Source organism: Rhinopithecus bieti, unplaced genomic scaffold (genome assembly GCF_001698545.2).
Source record: "Rhinopithecus bieti isolate Rb0 unplaced genomic scaffold, ASM169854v2 scaffold_6710, whole genome shotgun sequence".
Lineage (NCBI taxonomy): Eukaryota > Metazoa > Chordata > Mammalia > Primates > Cercopithecidae > Rhinopithecus > Rhinopithecus bieti.
In genome coordinates this window covers 1,749,752-1,771,005 of record NW_016805362.1, presented here as the reverse complement: position 1 = coordinate 1,771,005, position 21,254 = coordinate 1,749,752, and the positions used below count along the sequence as shown (strand labels likewise).

The window sequence follows — 21,254 nt, the reverse complement described above, 5'->3', positions numbered from 1 at the left end:
GTCTGACATCTTGGTTGTGGCTAGGAGAGTTTCATATTGATTTTATAGTTTTAAGTAATGATTAGGGCAAATTGCTTTTTATTTTCTTTGAAGTGATATTTCAGATTACTTCAAAATTTTGACCTTGAGATTTTAACCAGACAACTTATTTTTATATAAAATAAGTTTTTTTTTTCCTGGAATCTTGACACACACACACACACACACGTCACATTTGGGGCTGGTGGTTAAGTTTTTAAGGATTATATTTAAAAAACTAAACATCAAGGATAAGTTAGCCAAGGCTTTTGGAGAGTGTCGTTTCTGAATTTTGCCTGTCTTTATCCGGTCTTTGCAGATGTTCAGTGGTTGTGGAATCAAGATGCTTCTCGCGATTTACTGCTTGCCATCCACCCACCGAATTACATTGTGCTCTGGAATGCCGACACTGGCACCAAACTGTGGAAGAAGAGCTACGCAGATAACATGCTTTCTTTTTCTTTTGACCCTTTCGACCCCTCACATTTAACTTGTGAGTAACAGTTGTTTGTGGAAAACGAGTTGAGATATTTATAATATAGTAATGCTATGTACATGAGATATACACACACACACATTATACATCTATAATGTTAAAATGACTGAGTAAAGTGGAGAAGCATGTCTAGTCCATATATCTGCAGCTCCTAATACATAAACTCAATCCTTTGCAAATGTGATAATTAAAAGTTTAAATCAGCAAGCTACACCTTCTCTGTGTTGAATTTGTAAATAGTATTAGACTAGCCAGGGACAGAGAGTGACTTTGACACTCCAGACTTAATTAGTTTTTCTAAGAACATTTAAATAACTTGAATCAAGGGTTTCATTCAGTCTGTGGCCAAGTTAAGTTCTTGCTTTTTAAAAAATTGTACTAATTCACGCCATTCATTTTGAGTGCCATAAACAGATGCATGTAAAGAAGAAATAAGCCTAAGCAAATTTTTTCTTGCAGAGGTAGTTTTGCTAATATTAAATGTTTTCCTGAGCTAATGGTCTAAAATGAGATTTGTTTTAGATATTTTTATGGCTAAATTGTTTAGAAAATATTTAATCATCCAACAGATATTTCTTGCGCTATTACTACTCTTCTGGGAACCAAGATGTCTCGGAACCCAGAAGGCAGGAACCTTCACAGAGTTTGCATTCTAGTGAGAAGAAGTCATATCATAAACTATGAACACAATGAATTAATAAATTCTAGTGTAGTAAGAGGTGACAGGTGATATAAAGACAGGATAAAGGGGATGCAGAAGACTGGGGGATGAGAGCATGCAAGTTGTATGAGATAAAGTGGTCAAAGTAGGCTTCACTTTGATAATGATCAGAAATGTGAAGGAGGTAAGGAAATTAGCTATGGTAAGAAATGTTTTTCCTGGATTTGAATGACTCAAAATTATTTTACCCATCAACTTTTATTGAGGGGCATGTGTGTGTCTGCATATGTTAAAGGAGGAAAAGAAAGGCAGACAAGGCGAAATTATAATAACATGGGAAATGTGGCTGTATAAATATGCTACAATGTGTTTAGGCTTTTATGTATATAAATGTATATGAACGTGTGCATACATACACTCACTCGGTCACCAGTTTGCTCACTTAGGTGCAGTGCTGGGGAAACACCTAGGAGGGCTGGCCCAGTTGGCAGAGTCAGGGAAGAAAGACATCACAAAGGAAGGGAGGCAAAGGGGACCTTGAAGGATGAGTTCTGGAACCTGAAAAGGCAGCAAGACTTTCAGCTAACTTGATTGCATCAGCTCTTTACATCTCTGCAATTTGGTTGATGAAAGCATTGTGTGTTTCAGAGTGTCAGCTGACCTAACACCTTTGGTTTACTCAGATTGAATGTGCTGCTAGGGCTGTCATAACTCTTGAATGCGCCTTTGTTCCCTGTGCTTAGAGAAGCCTTGCTAAGGGCCGGGACCCAGGGTAGTAAGGTTTTTCTGCTCATATCTTCCAGTATTAGCCCCTTGTTGAGGGAGATCATTTTTTCAGTCATAAAAAGGCATAATTTGTATTGCTAAATATGGTGCTCCTTCCTTGACTATTTTTGTTTCATGTACACTTAGTAAGTCACTGTGGGTCCACTACTTTTTTTTTCTAAATATTAAGGGAAAATAATATTCTTTAATCATCTCAAGGTTCGATCTGATGCTTGAGAAGAAAAAGGAAATATATTTAGACTGAGTAGCTCAGGATAAAAATTTGGTATCATCAAATCAAATATTTGAACTTAGCTAATTGTGATATGCAGAGCCTCTTAAGTAAGGCTTTTTTTTTGTTGTTTTTTTTGAACTTATGGGATATGTTCAAGTTTTTTTTTGTTCTTTGTTTTTTGGTTTTTTTTTTTTTTGAGATGGAGTCTCGCTCTGTCACCCAGGCTGGAGTGCAGTGGTGCTATCTCGGCTCACTGCAACCTCCGCCTCCCAGTTCAAGCAATTCTCCTGCCTCACTTTCCTGAGTTGCTGGGATTACAGGTGTGTGCCACCACGCCTGGCTAATTTTTGTATTTTTGGTAGAGACGGGGTTTCACCATGTTGATCAGGCTGGTCTCGAACTCCTGACTTCATGGTCTGCTCGCCTCTACCTCACAAAGTGCTTAGGATAATAAGGAAAGATTTTTAATGAAAGTCCATGCACTGAATTTATTTAGAAGAACAAACACTTGTTCTTTCTGCCAATAACCTTATGTTATCTTTTTAATATAAGAATAATTTAGAATGCCAAGCTTGGAGGCCTCTGATGAATTGTAATGGACCACCTGTTTCTCTTCAGCTTGGAGAACATTCCCATTATGTTATGACTGTGTAACATTGCCAGTTACATATTATTAAAATTATCATTATATTGCTCTCAAAATTGTATTGGTATAAAACTGTATGCTAAACTTGATTAAACTTTAATCAGAATTTTGCTTTTCTCAATATAGTGCTCACCAGCGAGGGTATTGTTTTCATCTCAGACTTCTCCCCATCCAAGCCTCCCTCAGGCCCTGGGAAAAAAGTTTACATATCCAGCCCACACTCTAGCCCAGCTCACAACAAGCTGGCCACAGCCACAGGTGCCAAGAAAGCTCTAAATAAAGTAAAAATTTTAATCACTCAAGAGAAACCTAGGTAAGTTACAAGTGTAAAATAACAACATTCATCTACTTATCCTATATGAAAGCATCATTTTTGGAGATGTACAAAGACTGTTTTTTTTTAATCTCACTTTTCTCATTTCTAATTTTGAATTTATTAGAGGAAAAAAATACTTATTTTGTTCCCTGCCCTAAGAGGAGATTCAGCATTTAACATTGGCTTTGTTTCCACTAACTGTGCTCAACTTCCCCACTGACTTTTATAGATTAAAATTTGTGAATTCTGATTTTTACTTGTGAAAATCGTGATGATCCTAAAGTTTGGGTCATTGAATGCATTAAAAGTTTGGGCACAAAAGCTGGATACTCATTTTAAATACATTTTCCTGACTTAAGTGCTGTGCATTCTCATTAAGCAGTGAAATCGGAGTGTTTTTCTTATGCAGGTAAAGATGTCTCCCATCCTGGTTAAGAGTCAAGGCTCCGGGAGAGGCTGTAGTTATGTGACTTTGAGAAACTACTTTAATCTTACTCAGATTTCTCTCTCCCAGTCTCTAAAGTAACGCTTTAAAGTATTTCGTAGGGTTGTTTTAAAGATCAATAGATCCAATAATGTAAGTAAAGCATATAATTGATACTTAGTCATTTATTTAGAAGATGTCGGCTGTTATTGCTTAAAAAATTACAACTGAATAAAAGTTTATTTTAAGTAATTTGATGTATTCGAAATAGGTTTCTTTCTTTTTCCTGTAGCTATAATCTGTATATTATTGCTTTGGCAGGCTTTTTTAATTTGTTTTGGCATTCATTTTCAGATAGCCTTTATTTTTAGTATGCCAAGATTACTCTGTCTAGGCTTGGTAAGTAACTACTTGAAAAATATGTGGTACAAATAGCTCTACAAATACATTTTGCACGTGTGTAAGTATTACTTTTATATATTAAACCGTAGGCTGGTTAAGCTCACTAGTTAATTTCTTTCTCACCCTGTGCCAAAATGACCTAAGATTACTTCTTAAGTATCTTAAGAGAACTTTCTATTTTTATGTATTCCCTCTCATAAACAAGAAATTATTTGGCAGTCTGAATAGTTTTATGTTTTATATTTCTTAAGTTTTCTCTCATATGAATTATTGGGGAAATACATTATTTCTTCATGTAGAACTGCTCTGGGTGCTTTCACATCTATTAATTCATGTACTCTTACTACAATTCTGGCAGTAGTAATATTCCCATTTTACAAATAAGGAAAACTGAGTCCCACACCAATTTAAATACAATTACTCAAGCTCACCTAACTAGGACATGGCAGTCAGGATTTTAATGCAATAAAAATGTCTCTTTCTAGTTTTGTAAACTAACTTTACTTTAAATTTCAAAGCCTTTTAATAAAATTAGTATGTAAAGTGAAAATAGTACATAGACATAATTGTATGTCTATTCCTATTGAAATATATTTAATATAGAAAAGGTGATTAAATGTATGCAACAATCACAAATTATTAAAATGATTTTTCAGACCCTAACAATCTCTTAAAATCCTTGTCATTTGACCTGTTTTATTTACACACAAGAAAATGCTGTAATATAAGTGAAACTTTGTCTCAAAAAAGATTTAAGACAGCTTAAAAGTGAATGAAGGCAGCCAAGGGGAAGTTACTTACCCAAAACCATACAGATAGTCCAGTAACTCCTGGTCCAGGGGCCCTAATTACCCTAAATGTTGATGTTTTCATCCTGAGTCTTGATTTTAACAGTTTGTCTAGTACTTTTAATGACAAAGTAAAAGTAAAATAAAACTCTTATCCATGCCAGCTATTATTATATCATCATTTACAATGTCTTGTATAGACTTAATAATATTATACTACTTTACTAATATTTCAAAAACTTAGAAACACTGACATTTCTACCTGTCCTATACAACATTATTATCGTTTGGATTTTGGTACGTAGTAGAGGTCTTAAGTTTTGGATACCAACCCATGTTGGTCATTTCAGGGAAGAGTTGTACATTTTATTGTCAATTTTATGTGTAAAGTACAAAATTAAATCTTTTATTAGCTCTCATATAAATGAAATCTTTGACCCAAGTAAATGTTTACTTTTTCCAGTGCTGAATTCATAACTCTCAATGATTGCCTTCAGTTGGCATACCTGCCTTCAAAAAGGAATCACATGTTGTTGCTCTATCCTCGAGAGATTTTAATCCTTGACCTTGAGGTGAATCAGACAGTGGGTGTGATTGCAATAGAACGCACAGGAGTTCCGTTTTTACAGGTATCTACAATTCATAAATTATATTACTCAAAATTATTGAGAGTGTTATATTAAAAAAAGGCCATAATCTCGCGTAAGTCTTGTCTTCAGTTCTCCACTTTCTTTTTTTGATTTATTGAAAGACTAACAACACTATTTTAGATTGATTTTAGATTGAGTTTTTTTCTGTACTTTTGATTGGTTTGATTTATCCTAGAAATTGTGACTGATCCTGAGATATTTATTGAACTATTTAAGTTACATGGATAAAGACAAATTGTTTTAGAATTATAAATGGATATTTTAAATGTACATTTAGTTTTAAAGTTTGGAGATTTGTCTATTTTTGTTTCTTTTTTTTTTTTTCTTTCACCCATATTACCTAAATATGAGTTTGAGTTTCACAGTATATACTTTATTAATCTATTGTGTTTTAAAAAATAAATAAATCATCTATTTAAAGGTAATACCCTGCTTTCAGCGTGATGGTTTATTTTGTCTACATGAAAATGGTTGTATAACTTTACGTGTTCGAAGATCTTATAATAACATTTTTACCACTTCAAATGAGGAACCAGGTAAGTTTCTGTCTCACAATAATGTTATATTTTTCTTCAAAATTATTTTATAAAGCTTGATGTGGTAAATACTAGCCAAGGTATAGAGTTAATGATACTCCTTGCCTTGAGGAAGTTTAAAATATGGTTATAATAAGAGACATAAAAAAGTATAAGCCCAAGATTAATCTCTTGATGTTAAAAAAGTGCACCTCCTGTATACATCAAAGAGAGTAAAGTTTTGTGTTTCTTGATCATATCCATGAGCCAAGTTGATACTATCTTTTGGAATTTTTTTTCAGTGCAAGTCCAACCTTGTGTGCCTTTATTATTATACCCCCTTGACTTGTTGGCTGTAAGAACTTCCATTGTAAAGTGACAGAGGTTACTAAGTCTCAGTTGTCAAGTCAGTCTTGTCTCGGAGAATGGAAATAATGTTGTTGTGAAATTATATACTGTGTAAAGATCAAAGTGATTTTCATGTCTTTTGGAAAGTACAGTTATTTTCAGGCTTATAGACTACTACAAATTGTGATGGAAATTTATTCATTAATTATATATCACTGTTGATCCTTTTCAAAGCATTGACTTTATTTTAAAATATTGAAAACAAGATATCTTGATTATAGTTGTTATTTTGGAGATTAAACTTAGTACAATCATTAAGTGAACTATCTTTATATTCAGAAAACATTTAGCAATTGTAAAAAGTGAAGCCATGCTTGACACTGCATTCGTGAAGGAGTGATACCCAAATTTAGTTGAGGTTTTATTTAAATTAAAACAAACAGTAGTGGTATTGATATGGCTGCTTTCTGATATTTAAAACAATTTTATGTGAAGATCCAGATCCAGTTCAGGAGCTTACCTATGATTTACGAAGCCAGTGTGATGCAATCAGGGTGACAAAAACCGTCCGTCCCTTCAGTATGGTGTGCTGTCCTGTCAATGAGAATGCAGCAGCCCTCGTAGTGAGTGATGGCAGGGTCATGATATGGGAACTCAAGTCTGCAGTTTGTAATCGAAATACACGGAACAGGTAAATTCAACAGGATCATGGTTTTGGGTTTTTTTTTTTTTTTTTTTTTTTATAAAAAATTTCCATAATCATAAAAATAGGAGGGCTGGTTTCCTATAAAATATTTTAAGGTAATAATTAAGGCTTTAGGTTATTAGGGAATTATGTAAATCTGCTAGAGCTATTTCACCTATGGGTAAGATGAATGAATAATACAAAAATAGAATGCCATGATCTGTACTTAATAATTTGAATTCCTAATACGTAATATAGATTTTAAATATGTAAAACCTTCTAATTGTTATGTCTTTGCAGTAGTTCTGGTGTGTCACCTTTATATTCACCAGTGTCTTTCTGTGGAATTCCTGTAGGAGTGCTACAGAATAAACTCCCAGACCTTTCCTTAGATAACATGATTGGTAAGCTTTTTTCCCTTCTAACTCCATGTTAAGTATCCTTTCTGAAGGGCAAAATTCATAGAATCACTCACTTGTAATCATTTTAAAGTCAAAAAAGTTAATGCTTGAGAAAACTAGAACATGGAATCATTCTTTCCTAAATGAATCAGTGGGGTTTAAAATACTGAAGTAGAAAAGTGCCTAAAGTAGCATAGGTTTGCAGTATAGATGTTAGAAATAGAAGACATTCATTCATGAGACACTGGTGTAATGAAAGCAATGACGTTAGGCATCTGGATTTTGGACCTAGAGCCAGTGCTGAGCTGTTATGCCATGCCAACTCAGGACCTTGCTCTTTGCTGGTTCCTCAGCTTGGAAAGAAGTACATACTTCCTTTCTGCTGCTCCTAATTCAAAATTCAACTCAGATGTTGTTTTCTTTAATCTCGCAAGTCTAATTTAAATGCTCTTCTTTTGTTTTTCCTAACAGTTATCAGCTGTATTGTAAGTGTGGGTTTTTTTCCTTCTGTGTCATCTCATCAATTATAAGCATCACAAGGGTGGTGCAGTGTTTGATTCAGTTTTGTCTTTCCCAGCATTCAGCACAGTACCTTGTGCATTCCTGTTTTGTAGTAAATATTTACTGAAGGAATAAAGTAACTGAGCAGTGTTAGAAAAGATTATTTTAACTTTTTGACATGAATTATTTTTATGTTGGGGATTCTTTCAACAAATCATTTTGGAAATAAAATGTTCAAAGTTATTTAATTTTGAGGCCAGTATATATTAAAGGGAGAATGAGAATTTGTGATTTCAAATTTTATGCTACTTGAAATTGTAAGACTGTAAATATGCAAAACAATTTGGACATCTAATTCTTTTAAAATTGTTGCTATGGTTTATGAAGGATTTTCTGTTTTATTATTTATTCTACCATAATGTAACTGAAAACGGATATTATTTAGGAGGGTTTTGTTGTTGTTGTTGAAACGCTAGATAGGTGATGTACTAGAAAGAGCATTGGCCGGGTGCAGTGGCTCACTCCTGTAACCCCAGCACTTCTGGAGGCCGAGGTGGGCGGATCACCTGAGGTCACGAGTTCGAGACCAGCCTGGCCAGCATAGTGAAACCTGTCTCTACTAAAAATACAAGAATTAGCCAGGTGTGGTGGCACGTGCCTGTGGTCCTAGCTACTCGGGAGGCTGAGGAAGGAGAATCGCTTGAACCTGGGAGGCGGAGGTTGCAGTGAGCCAAAATCGCACCATTGCATTCCAGCCTGGGTAACAGAGCGAGACTCAGTCTCAAAGAAAAAAAAAAAAAAGGCATTACATTATTAATTACATTAATCAGATCACATTTATTGGGTACTTAATACTGTGTTAAGTGCTGTGCTAAATATTCTATGTATTACCTTGCTACAACTTTGCATTGTAAGTAATATTATCTCCATTTGATATATGTAAGAACTGAGGCCCAGAGAGATTAAGGCTTTAAACCGCACAGTCACACAGGAAGAGCCAAAGTGTGACCCAGGTAATCCTGGCTCTGGAGCCTGCTCCTTAGCAATGGCCTCTGGTCCTGACAGCTCCACTGTCATCTTGGGCAAGACCGTCATCCATCTCTAAGCCTCAGATTTTTCATGATTTCGGCCAGTTATGAAATTGTTTTGTTCAGTGATACTTACTATTATATTTAAAATTCTTTCTCTCTGGTATCTATTCTACCAGACATAAATCCATATGGGGAAGCCTGGACAATACTTGTTTTGCAAAATTTGTTTTATCGGTAACACAATTTTTTGAGTTAATTCACCTTTTCTGCTCTTAATATGAAAACTTAAAGTGAAAAGAATTATAAACACACACAAGAACAGCACTAATCAGTTATATGGAGCCCATAGAAGTTTGAAATTTTATGCTATTTAGGTATCTAAGTGATATAAATTACATTTTTAAGAGACAAATGGATACAGATTGTATAGCAGTTCTTGACAATGTAGTTGATTTTAAAGTGTTAAGTAAAGCTTCATACTTGAAAACATTTTAATTTGAACTTTTAATTTGAAGTTCACTGTGTTCTTAGTGATAACTGAAAGCAATTCATACAGAGGCTGATTTATATTCACTGGATAAATGCTGATACTTACTAAGGCCTAATCTGCCCTGCATTGTGAATTGCCTCTGATGGAAAATACTTGAAGAAAAATGTGGCATTCCCTGGGAGTCAACTCAGAGCCAACATATGTATGTGTGGCCCTTACCTGTTAAGCTTCCTATTCCTTCATATTCCATCTTTTTTAATTTTTAATTTAATTTTATTTTTTTGAGACAGAGTCTTGCTCTGTCACCAGGCTGGAGTGCAGTAGCGAATCTCGGCTCACTGCAACTTCTGCCTCCTGGGTTCAAGCGATTCTCTTGCCTCAGCCTGGCAAGTAGCTAGGATTACAGGTGTGCACCACCACACCCATTAATTTTTGTATTTTTAGTAGAGAGGGGTTTCACCATGTTGGCCAGGATGGTCTTGATCTTCTGACCTCATGATCCACCCGCCTCAGCTTCCCAAAGTGCTGGAATCACAGGTGTGAGCCACCATGCCCAGCCTCCATCTTTTTTCAACCAAAGTTAGGCAGAGAAATTGGTATTGAGTATGTGGCTAATCCTAAGGGATCATTTTAATAGGATTAAAATGCTATTTTTTCTATATATTTTGTGGATTTTAAAATAACATTATTAAAACAACTTTACAGCTTCAAAAGGTTATATTCACCACCCACTTATTTACATTTTTCCTTTCACACTATATACATGTTTGTGTTTATGTGTATGTAGACATATATGTATATACATGCATATTCTTTCTATTTTGGGCAGGTTAATCCCAATATTCTATAGTGGTTTATAGGAAGGAAATTTGTATACCTTTTTAATGAACAGTCTTGATTTTGTTGTACTGTTTATATTTAGATTTTGTTAGAATGATTTTTATTGGAGTCATCTTTTTAGTTTGAGACTTGCTAACCTAAGTACAAATGGTGTTTGGGAAATATGCCATTGAAGTCTTAACTATTGACAGTGATGGCTTATATATTATACACATGATTTATGAATATATATTTGCATTTATTTTATATTGACTTATAAAGCTTATGTTTTGTAATTACACTGACACATTAAGGTTTCTTATTAGAAATTATGAATGAGTTATTTAAACGTGTTTTTCGTGAATACCAATTTTGTATGTACTTTACAGAGTACATCAGATTGAAAAGTAACCCTTTCAAAAGGCAGTAAAATGAGAATGCAGTACAGTAGTTCAATCTGCAGAAGCTGTTCTCTAATGCAAGTTATCTTGCTTTCTTCTGAAGCCTGTGTAGTGCTTTAATACCAGGAATATTGACTGAAACAGTGTCTCTTAGAATACATAGGTCCCTGAATTCTGGATAGCAGGACTCGGGAGTAATCTATCCTTTGATGTGTTAGTCGATGCAATTTAAGTCCTATAGCCAGGTATGGAGTCATTGTGTCCCTAATAACTCCAGCCACTAGTGTACTACATTATACTTTTAGACCTGAAGAGCATTTCTACTGAAAATTTTCTTTAACTTTTTAAGATCTGCATACAGTATAGTTAATATATTTGTTATTTTTATTACAAATCAGGGCAAAGTGCAATTGCTGGGGAAGAACATCCCAGAGGTTCAATTCTGCGGGAAGTGCACCTCAAGTTCCTGCTGACGGGACTGCTTTCAGGACTGCCTGCACCACAGTTTGCTATCCGTATGTGTCCACCGTTGACCACAAAAAACATCAAGATGTATCAGCCACTGCTGGCTGTTGGTGAGTATCTGACCTGGTCTTTTTTTAACTCACTTTATAAGATGTTTAGGTTTTCTAGTTTCTAGAAGTTCCTTTATTCTCTTTTAGGATGCTTTAAAAGGAGGTAGAGGCTAAGTGAAACTGTGTAAATACTCATCCCGGAACTTAAAAAAAATTTTTTTTCTGTCCTTTTATTCCAACAATCTTATACTGAATTGGAACGCTAAGTCTTCTTCCACCTGAGACTGGACAGTCGAGTCTCTGATGCTGTCCGTTCATCTCTGAAATATCAGGAGGCTCATCCCTGCAGTGCTGAATCCCAGGCTCCTTGTCTGTAATTGGACCACCCCAGTCTTTATGTCATGTCAGTTTTCGTTGGGTCTTTATTGACTAAAAATATAGTCAGGGTTATTAGTTTAAGAATAGCAGGGTTCTTCTTTTGCTAAGAGTTATATATTAAATATTATTTAAAGTGCCTATGGTCCCTATAAATTAAGATTTGCCTTTTGGTTTGAAATTGTGTATTTGTATGTTATAGGTAGAAAAATTTATCTGGGTTTCAACTTTGTCACATTGATTTCATAGTAATGTGATGAACCTAATTTTCTTTACAGCATAGAGAAAAAAACAAAATTTAGTTTGCTATTAAATAGTACACATGATTAAAATACGTTTCTCCAAAACTTTTGAAAAACCGTGTATTTGTTTGAAACTCAACATTTCTTCTTAAGATGCTATTGGCTGGCTTCTGGCTTTCTCCCCCAGTCTATTAACATGTGATTTGTAGTGAAAGCCTCACCGTATTTATTCTGTGGCTAACATGGCTGACTTCTCAGTGCTAAAGACTCATTTGGGTATTACTGTTTGGTAGTACCCTTCTGTTTTTTTCTGTGCCTATGTTTTGAAAGCGATTTGATTTTTATGATTCAATTGTCTGTATATGTGTCCGGGTTTATATAATGCAGATAAATGTTTAATTTTTGCTTTAGAAACTATTAATATTCACCATTAATAGATTTTAATTAGGATTCATCAGTATGCTTCATATGTGCATGTATGTATTATGTCAGTGTTCCTGATTTGTCAGTTAGGATTTTGTCAATTTCTTGGGGAAAATTATTCCTTGGGATAGCTATATAATAAGAGTTATGGCAAGGACTGAGATTTCCATTGTAGAATAAGCTGTATTGGTATGTAGTCAGTATCATTTACTGAATTTAGTATAACAAAGTAAAAATATAAGTGCCTAAAGGTTTGTCTAGAGTGTCACTAAGAAAGATAAAGAGTTCAACTATGGAATTAAATCTTGTAGTGCCCCTAGTGCATTAGATCATAGGTTCAGCATTATTAAAACTTTCAGATTATAGAAATCATTTGATTATTATGAAGTTCTGTTAATTGAAAAATTTTAGTAATTTACTTTCTCAGTGCCAGAAGGTATTATTACAAAATAGATGATAGATGTAAACAACTGTACAATGTGTTTTTCTAGAATAGTTTTGCAAAAGATTTCTGGAGTTTTATTCAGCAAGTAAGATAATATTGGAATTTGCCCAGCATTTTTACTTCCACTGTCTTGCTTTGTATGAATTCATTAATTTTTAAATCATGTGCAGTGCAAAAGTGATTGTCCATATAGACTGTTGACTTTTCTTGCTTAACTTATAAAAACACTATAGAGACTGAAGCTTTACTTTTTCATGTATGTCCATGTCCCTTCCGTTTAAACTTCAGACATACTACCTGAGACCATGAAAAGCTTTGGAATAATAACTGTAAACTGTTAATTGTAGTGATAACAGGATACTAATAGTTAACCAAGTGCTTACTTTGTGCCAATTACTGTGCTAAGTGCTTTATGTTTTCCCATTTAATCTCCAACAAATAGATTTTCTACTCTTCCCATTTTAAAGAGATGAAAACACAGATTTAGTGTGGGCAAGTGATTCATCCAAGAGTATAAGAAAGAGCCAGGGCTTGAGCCCAGGTTTCTTTAATTGCAGAAACCACAGTTAACCATCATACTTTTCTCTCTCATCAGGGTTTATTTAATATAAGAGACAAAACAAAACAAAACTGTGTAAAGAAAATGGATAACCCTAGTTAATGAGCTCTGCTAGATTGCTTATTTGAGGATCAGCTATAATAAACCTTCTGAATCTCAAAAAGTATAAATTCCCATGTGTATAAAAGCTTAGGAAAGTGTTTCTTCAAATTGTATGTGTATTAGTGTAAGTTTTAAGATCTTTCTGTGAAAATCTATTCCTGGAATTAAGCAAGGTTTTGAGCACATGAGGTTAGGCCCATTTTTTTTAAATAAGGAAGTGGGACCAGAGAAATTCATATCTTTCTTTTTTGTTTGTTTGTTTAAGCACATAGCTTGGGTTTCTTTTATAAAAGATAAATGTTGTTAAGTGATTAAAGTCTTGAGAAAAGACTTTTCTTGCAAAGTGCTGGAACTCCCACTGAATTAATGATCTTCCATGATGTCATTTTGAAAGGTACAAGTAACGGTTCTGTCCTGGTGTACCATCTCACCAGTGGTCTGCTACACAAGGAGTTAAGCATCCACTCATGTGAAGTCAAGTAAGTACGTCATCGTGATGGTGACATCACAAACATCATATCAGAAAAAAAATTCTCGTAGACTTTTCTACATTCAGTACTCCATAATGATATCTGCAGTGGTGAGTATTTGAAAAGTTCGAATAATATTCATGTCCAGCTAATGGCTATGTTAATCAAGAATGATAACTAATTGTTTGTTGTCTAAAGAACATAAGCAGTAGAGAATGTTTTATCTTTTATTAGGTTGTTGCAAAAGTAATTGCGGTTTTTGCAGTTTTAATGGCAAAAAACAGCTATTTTTGTACCAACTGATATTGTTGCACCTCATTTATTTCTCCTAAGGGCCAGGCTGTTTTCTCACTGGATGTCCTTATGTTGCCTTGTTCAGGTTTATTTTATTTATTTATTTATTTTGCTCAAAATTATTATCTTTCATTATTTTTAATTTTTTTTTACTTTAAGTTCCGGGATACATGTGCAGAACGTGCACATTTGTTACATAGGTATACGTAATGTGCCTTGGTGGTTTGCTGCACCTATTAACCTATCACCTTGGTTTTAAGCTCCACATGCATTAGCTGTTTGTCCTGATGCTCCCCCTCCCCTCAGATGCCCTCTGCCGACAGGCCCTGGTGTGTGTTATTCCCCTCCCTGTATCCATGTGTTCTCATTGTTCAACTCCCACTTACGAGTGAGAACATACGGTGTTTGGTTTTTCTGTTCCTGTGTTAGTTTGCTGAGGATGATGGCTTCCAGCTCCATCCATATCCCTGCAACGGACATGATCTCATTCCTTTTTATGACTGCATAGTATTCTGTGGCGTATATGTACCACATTTTCTTTCTTTTTTTTTCTTTAATTTTACTTTAAGTTCTGGGATACATGTGCAGACTGGGCAGGTTTGTTACATAGATATACATGTGCCATGGTGGTTTGCTGCACCTGTCAACCCGTCATCTAGATTTTAAGCCCTGCATGCATTAAATATTTCTCCTAATGTTCTCCCTCCCCTTGCCCCTCAACCCCCAACAGGCCCCAGTGTGTGATGTTCCTTTCCCTATGTGTATGTATTCTCATTGTTCAACTCCCACTTATGAGTGAGAACATGCAGTGTTTGGTTTTCTGTTCCTGTGTTAGTTTGCTGAGAATGATGGCTTCCAGCTTTATGTCCCTGCAAAGGACATGAACTCCTTCTTTTTTATGGCTGCATATTTTTCATTTCTATGATGATCCATCAGTAGGACTGCTTATGACAAATTCAAATAAAGTCATTTTAATTGTTAATTTGTCTTATTTATTCTTTGTTTAAACATCATCAGAACACTGCATAGCATTTATTCTTTGATTTTTAAGACCTGATCTGCTTTTGAGTTCTGTGTATACAGAGCTGTCTGAGGGAAGGCTACATTGACAGAAGAGTGCTTCTTGCTTTCTGTTCCAAAATGCGTACCTGTACTGCCCATAGCATTATTCTGCTGAACACAAGGCTATTTTCCTTTTGTGTCCTATCAGTGATAGATTGTAGAGTTACACATATAAAATATGAATTTCCAGTTATTTGTTTGTTTTTTGAGACAGAGTCTTACTCTGTCACCCAGGCTAGAGTGCAATGGTGCGATCTCAGCTCACTACAATCTCTGCCTCCCGGGTTCAAGTGATTCTTGTGTCTCAGCCTCTTGAGTAGCTGGGATTACAGGCATGCGCCACCACGCCCAGCTAAATTTTATATTTTTAGTATAGATGGGGTTTCACCATGTTGGCCAGGCTGGTGTTGAACTCCTCACCTCAAGTGATCCACCCACCTCAGCCTCCCAAAGTGCTGGGATTACAGGCATGAGCCACTGCCCCCCCCGCCAGTTTCCAGTATTTTTTAATGATCTTTCAGTGAAAGCATAAGAAAGGTCATTTTCTGTTTTCTGTACATTAAATTTAGGTCTTGTGTATAAAAATTCTCAGTGAACCCTTAGCAAACACATTATCCTGAGTACATACATTTTCTTAATGGAGAAGGGTTAACCTTTTTTTCCTTTCTTTTTTTTTTTTTTTTTTTTTGAGATGGAGCTTCGCTCTTGTCACCCAGGCTACAATGCAGTGGCGCCATCTTAGCTCACTGCAACCTCTGCTTCCCAGGTTCAAGCAATTCTCCTGCCTCATCCTCCCAAGTAGCTGGGATTACAGGTGTATGCCACCATGCCCAGCTAATTTTTGTAGTTTTTAGTGGAGACAGGGTTTCACCATGTTGGTCAGGCCGGTCTTGAACTCCTAACTTCAGATGATCCACCTGCCTCTGCCTCCCAAAGTGCTGGGATTACAGGTGTGAGCCACCGCGCCAGGCCAGGTTAACCTTTTAAGTATCACAGCTTCTGATTGTGATGGAAATCTCTGAAAAGTTTGCATTGTCTTATTGTTTCAAGTGCATTGTTTTGTGGTGCAGCCCAGGTGACTGTTTATTGCCACCTTAGGCTGTTCCTGTACAGCATCTCCCCAAATACATTTGCGTGGAATAATAATGTCTTTAAAAACTTTGGGCTTTTGAGGTGCAGTGACAAAGGTGTCTGTTTGGACTCTTTCAGGCTGTTAGTCATCTCTTCTCTTCTGTTGCAGTGTCTGTAGCTTGCCTTTCTGGCACTTCTCTCTCTCTCTCTTTCCCATCTACTCTTCTGTCGACATTTCCTTTCACCTTGCCTTATGTGTCTGGTGTTTCCTTTTATGGTCAACACTAACCAGTGGAAACTCTCCATTTAATCACTACTTATTCTAGGGATTATGTTAAGTATTAATACTTTGCATGCATCATTTCATTGAATCTCCACTACAATTGTATGGGGCAGGTATTGTATTTCCAGTCTACAGAGTAAGAAACTGAAAATTACAGAGTAATCTGTGAAGGAGCTAGATGGAATTCACTTTAGGCCTTTCAAGCCTCAGAGCCTGAACTCTTCACTTATCCTTACAGTACATATGCTACATCTCCTGCTGAAATACGCACATAGGTTAGTAGGAATCATGTTGGCAGTAAAATTAAAATGTTGGCTGAGCCAAGATTTGTGCTAAGAATTTCACACATGCTTCTGAAAAGCCAAACATGTTGTCATTTTTTTCAAACACAGAAAGTTTTAATAGCTAATTAATCAGAGGTGTATTAATTTTAAGTAAGGTTTATTATCCTGGATTAGTCAGGTTATAGATGTCACTAAATACTTGACTTATGCATGCTAAGATAATATTTATGGTTGAGTAACATTGAAATTGATTATAAGTGTTACTTGGGATACTAACTCTGAGGGATATACTACTCAGGGAGATAAATGTTGTGAATGATCGTACAAAGATACTCTATTTTTACATGAATTTTTCCTCTTCATTGCCATTTTGAAAATAATTTGTATTTTATATTCAGAGATACTGACCAAGAGAACGCTAAAATCCTGCTTTGTGTTTCAGTTAATGTAATTTTAGTATTATAATCAAAAGCCATTAAGAAAATTTCACAGAAATACAAAAATTAGCTGGGTATGGTGGCACACACTGTAGGCCCAGCTATTTGAGAGCCTGAGGTGGGAGGATCTCTTGAGCCTGGGAGGCAGAGGTTGCAGTGAGTTGAGATCGTGCCACTGCACTCCAGCTTGGGTGACAGAGTGAGACCCTGTCTCAAAAAAAAAAAAAAAAAAACTTTCACAGATGTATTATAAAATCTCTTAACTTTCTAGCAGTAAACTTAAAACATTTTAGATTTTCATGTCCAAATAAGGTTAACTTTTAGAAAGTTGTTTTCCTACCTTTTATTAAGTGTCCTTTTAAAAATCATAATCTGAAGCACTTGAAGGTTTGTGTGTACTGTGCCAGGGACTCATGACAGCAGATAGTGCAACGTGTGTATGTTTTTAAAAGCTTGTTTTAACTCACAATGCTTTACGAATATCTGTTGAGTATCTTCTCTATGCTTGTAAACAGACAAAGCCTTTGAAGCTTATAATGCAATGGAAGATACTTAGAAGTAAACAAAATAGAGAGGTACATATGGATTTTCTTAGGTCATTAGTTTGTGTCTTGGTCTGGTAGGCTGAAACTACTGTAATATGACTCTCTCCCTGGCCAGATTTTAATAGTCATGTTAATACTGATGTGAATCTTGATAACTAAACTATCTTGTCATTACATTTGTAGATAAAGTTTTAGTTAGAAATAATTTTGTGTGTGTTAGGTATGGTAATACAGTCTCAAATAAAAGGTCATGTTAAGATAAAAGGTCATGCTTACTTTTTAATTAATTTGTGTAATAAAATTTAGGTCTTTGGAAAACTTATTTTTCAAATAAATGAACCTTTCAAATAAAAAAAGAGTATTAGTTTAACCTTTATCTCATTTCCTATTATAGGGGTATTGAATGGACAAGTTTGACTAGTTTTCTTTCTTTTGCTACCTCAACACCAAACAATGTGGGATTAGTGAGAAATGAACTTCAACTGGTTGATCTTCCAACAGGTTTGTTTTTAAAGATTCAAATTGATTTGTCATATTGAATAAACATGTTGCTATTTATAAAACATGTTTGAAAGTACTTCTTTCATCATGGAGTTTTTTCTTATATTTCATGTTTATATATTTATTCTTTTATTCTTTAATAATTGCCCTAGAAAGGCTTCATCGTTGTTTGCATGGAAATGTTGTTAGCACAAATACATGGTAAAATGGAGGACCATTAGCCTGAACAGACAGATTCATTAAAACATAGGAGGATACCAGTTCTACTTTTAAGTGCATTGTTATATATAACCAACTTTAAAAGATCGATTTAAAAATAACTCTATCAATGGACTTTATTAGCATCTCTGCTGAAAATTTTGGCCTTCATAGGAAACACTTAGAAAATTTATAGGTTAAGGATTGTTTTTAAATGCTCAAATTTAAAACTTGTAATAGTCTCTGGCTGAATGAATAGAGAAACTTAATTTGGGATTTTGAAGATTCTACGGTAGGAAACGTCCCAATAAGGTAACTTTTTCAGAATTGTTAAAAGCCTAAAACCAGTGAATTTCAAAATGAAGAATTTGAAAATATGCAGTAGTTTCAAAGAGGTCTTTTTTTTTTTTTAACAAAATTGTGATGAGTTTCTTTAAAATGGTATAGCAACATGAATCATATGCAGATGATCTTAACCAATGAGAGCATGTGTATGTATGTGTAAAATGAATAAATCAAATAAATGGTTGTAAATCAAGTAAGTTGTAAACAAATGAAGTACATGGTCGCTTTTTTATAGTCTCCATATGTATTTTCAAGCTGTCAAAGATCCAGTTGTTCTTACTTCTCAGGGTGTGTTAATAAACTTCAAGGAATCACCCCCATCTTTAGTCCAGTGTTGCTGCTCTAGTCTCATTGGAAGTGACCTGCCCATTGACTCTCATTCCCAAGTTCCTAATTTGCCAACAGAGTGGTACTGGCTCTGTCTCTAGTGATCCCAGGGATAAAATGCTGTTATCTAGTACCATTGACTAAAAAAAAAAAAGAAAGAAAGAAAAAATCCCTGTTTATTTGCTTTGGTCAGCTCAGATTCAGGACTGTTAGATAACTTAAAATCTGCTTTGCACATACGGACTTTTAAGGAACAAAGGTCTACAGTAACAGTTACTGATTTCCTTAAGTGGGATGTTTGAGTTCATAGATTATAGATTTTATAGCCTGGGCTTCTAAGGAAGGCAGCAGACTAGTGCAGTCAGGACAGAACGTGGGCTGTTTGGGGTATAATAATAGTGAGTATAGTGAGATTCCACATGATGGAATCTCAATGAAGAGCGGGAAGACATTTAGGCCTTCAGTTGGCCTTTAATTGAGTATGTTCTCTCTTTTGTTTAATGTAGATAAAAATCTATCACAAGATACTAAACATACAAGTTCGAATTTATACTTTTTTTATTCACAGAAAATCATGTAGCTTCCTTTGTGGGTAACTCATTCTTTCCACAGCATACATGAACACGGTAGTTATTCCCTAGTTTCCAGTTTATAAAGATGTTTTCAGAGGAACATGTTCAAAATATTTAACTAGTATTTTACACATGGGACAAGAAAATCTTAAATACATGTTTCAAGAGTTTTTCCCCACTAAGTTAGTATTTGGAAACATGAGAATGTTTGTATTAAATATTACTTTAAATAAATAGTTTTCACACCAGACAATTGCTGTCCTATAGATATCTTAAAACTTAACATTGTTTTTTTAAATTTCTAAAATTGAATTACAGAATTCAAGAAACTGTGTAACAAATGAAAATGCCTTTTTACAAAATAAATATCTGAATATGTGATGTATTACTGATCGTTAATTTGTAACACTTTTGAGAATATTCTTTGAACTTATGTTATTAGAAACAGCTTAGAAGCAATTGGGCACCGTGGCTCACACCTGTAATCCCAGCGTTTTGGGAGGCCGAGGCAGGTGAATCACTGGAGGTTAGGAGATCAAGACCAGCCTGGCCAACATGGTGAAACCCCATCTCTACTAAAAGTACAAAAATTAGCCGGCATGGTGGCGAGCACCTGTAATCCCAGCTACTTGGGAGGCTAAGGCAAGAAAATCACTTGAACCTGGGTGGCGGAGGTTGCAGTGAGCCAAGATCGCGCCACTGCACTCTAGCCTGGGTGACAAAGTGAGACTCCGTCTCAAAAAAAAAACAAAAAAACCAAAAAAACAGAAATGGATTTGAAGCAAATGGAAGAATGAATAGGAGAACAGAGGGTAGGAAGGGTAGGATCGATCAAATTACATTGGTGTGGCTTCTTGTTTTTCATACATGTTTTATGCACTGTTCTCACTTTTTAAAATTTGTAATTAAAGGTAGGAGCATTGCTTTTCGCGGTGAAAGAGGCAATGATGAATCTCCCATCGAAATGATTAAAGTATCTCATTTGAAGTAAGTGTCAACCTAAAAAAAAATATCTATGGTGTATCACAATGAAATCTCATGGATTTTTTTCATCTTTAAGAAAATGGGAATGTGCTGGAATGCACATAGAATCTTTTTAGTGATAGCAAATAGTGATATGCAGCCCAAAGAAAATATTTTGATTACAAAATTAAGTTGCTATCACTTTTAATTCTCCACTTCTAAAAAGATGAGGTAGCTTTTCCATGAATCGTTGTTTACTTTCGGATAAAGTTCTTATGCACTTCTATCTAAGCATGGAGTTACTGAGTGAAAGAATCCATTATCTTTATGTATAATTTAAACCCATTTTGCTTCCAGAAATTGAGTTTTGTTGTTTCAGGGGAAAATAACATGTAAAGCAGTATTATTAAAAATAGAAACCGGGCTGGGCGCGGTGGCTTAAGCCTGTAATCCCAGCACTTTGGGAGGCCGAGACGGGCGGATCACGACGTCAGGAGATCGAGACCATCCTGGCGAACACGGTAAAACCCAGTCTCTACTAAAAAAATACAAAAAACTAGCCGCGCGAGGTGGCGGGTGCCGGTAGTCCCAGCCACTCGGGAGGCTGAGGCAGGAGAATGGCGGGATCCCGGAAGGCAGTGCTTGCAGT

The 21,254-nt window shown here is 35.3% G+C and overlaps 1 protein-coding gene across 2 annotated transcripts in view; it reads left to right on the top strand.

Moving 5' to 3' along the window:
• The window catches only part of WDR11 (WD repeat domain 11), a 61,166-nt gene that overhangs the window by 8,260 nt on the left and 31,652 nt on the right, over positions 1-21,254 (top strand). For both annotated transcript variants that reach the window (XM_017872284.1, XM_017872285.1), the window contains exons 4-13: positions 338-511; positions 2,948-3,134; positions 5,215-5,380; positions 5,823-5,937; positions 6,760-6,955; positions 7,250-7,353; positions 10,991-11,167; positions 13,648-13,732; positions 18,094-18,200; positions 20,554-20,629. In XM_017872284.1, the coding sequence (XP_017727773.1) occupies positions 338-511; positions 2,948-3,134; positions 5,215-5,380; positions 5,823-5,937; positions 6,760-6,955; positions 7,250-7,353; positions 10,991-11,167; positions 13,648-13,732; positions 18,094-18,200; positions 20,554-20,629 (1,387 nt within the window). The remainder of the gene's footprint in view (positions 1-337; positions 512-2,947; positions 3,135-5,214; positions 5,381-5,822; positions 5,938-6,759; positions 6,956-7,249; positions 7,354-10,990; positions 11,168-13,647; positions 13,733-18,093; positions 18,201-20,553; positions 20,630-21,254) is intronic.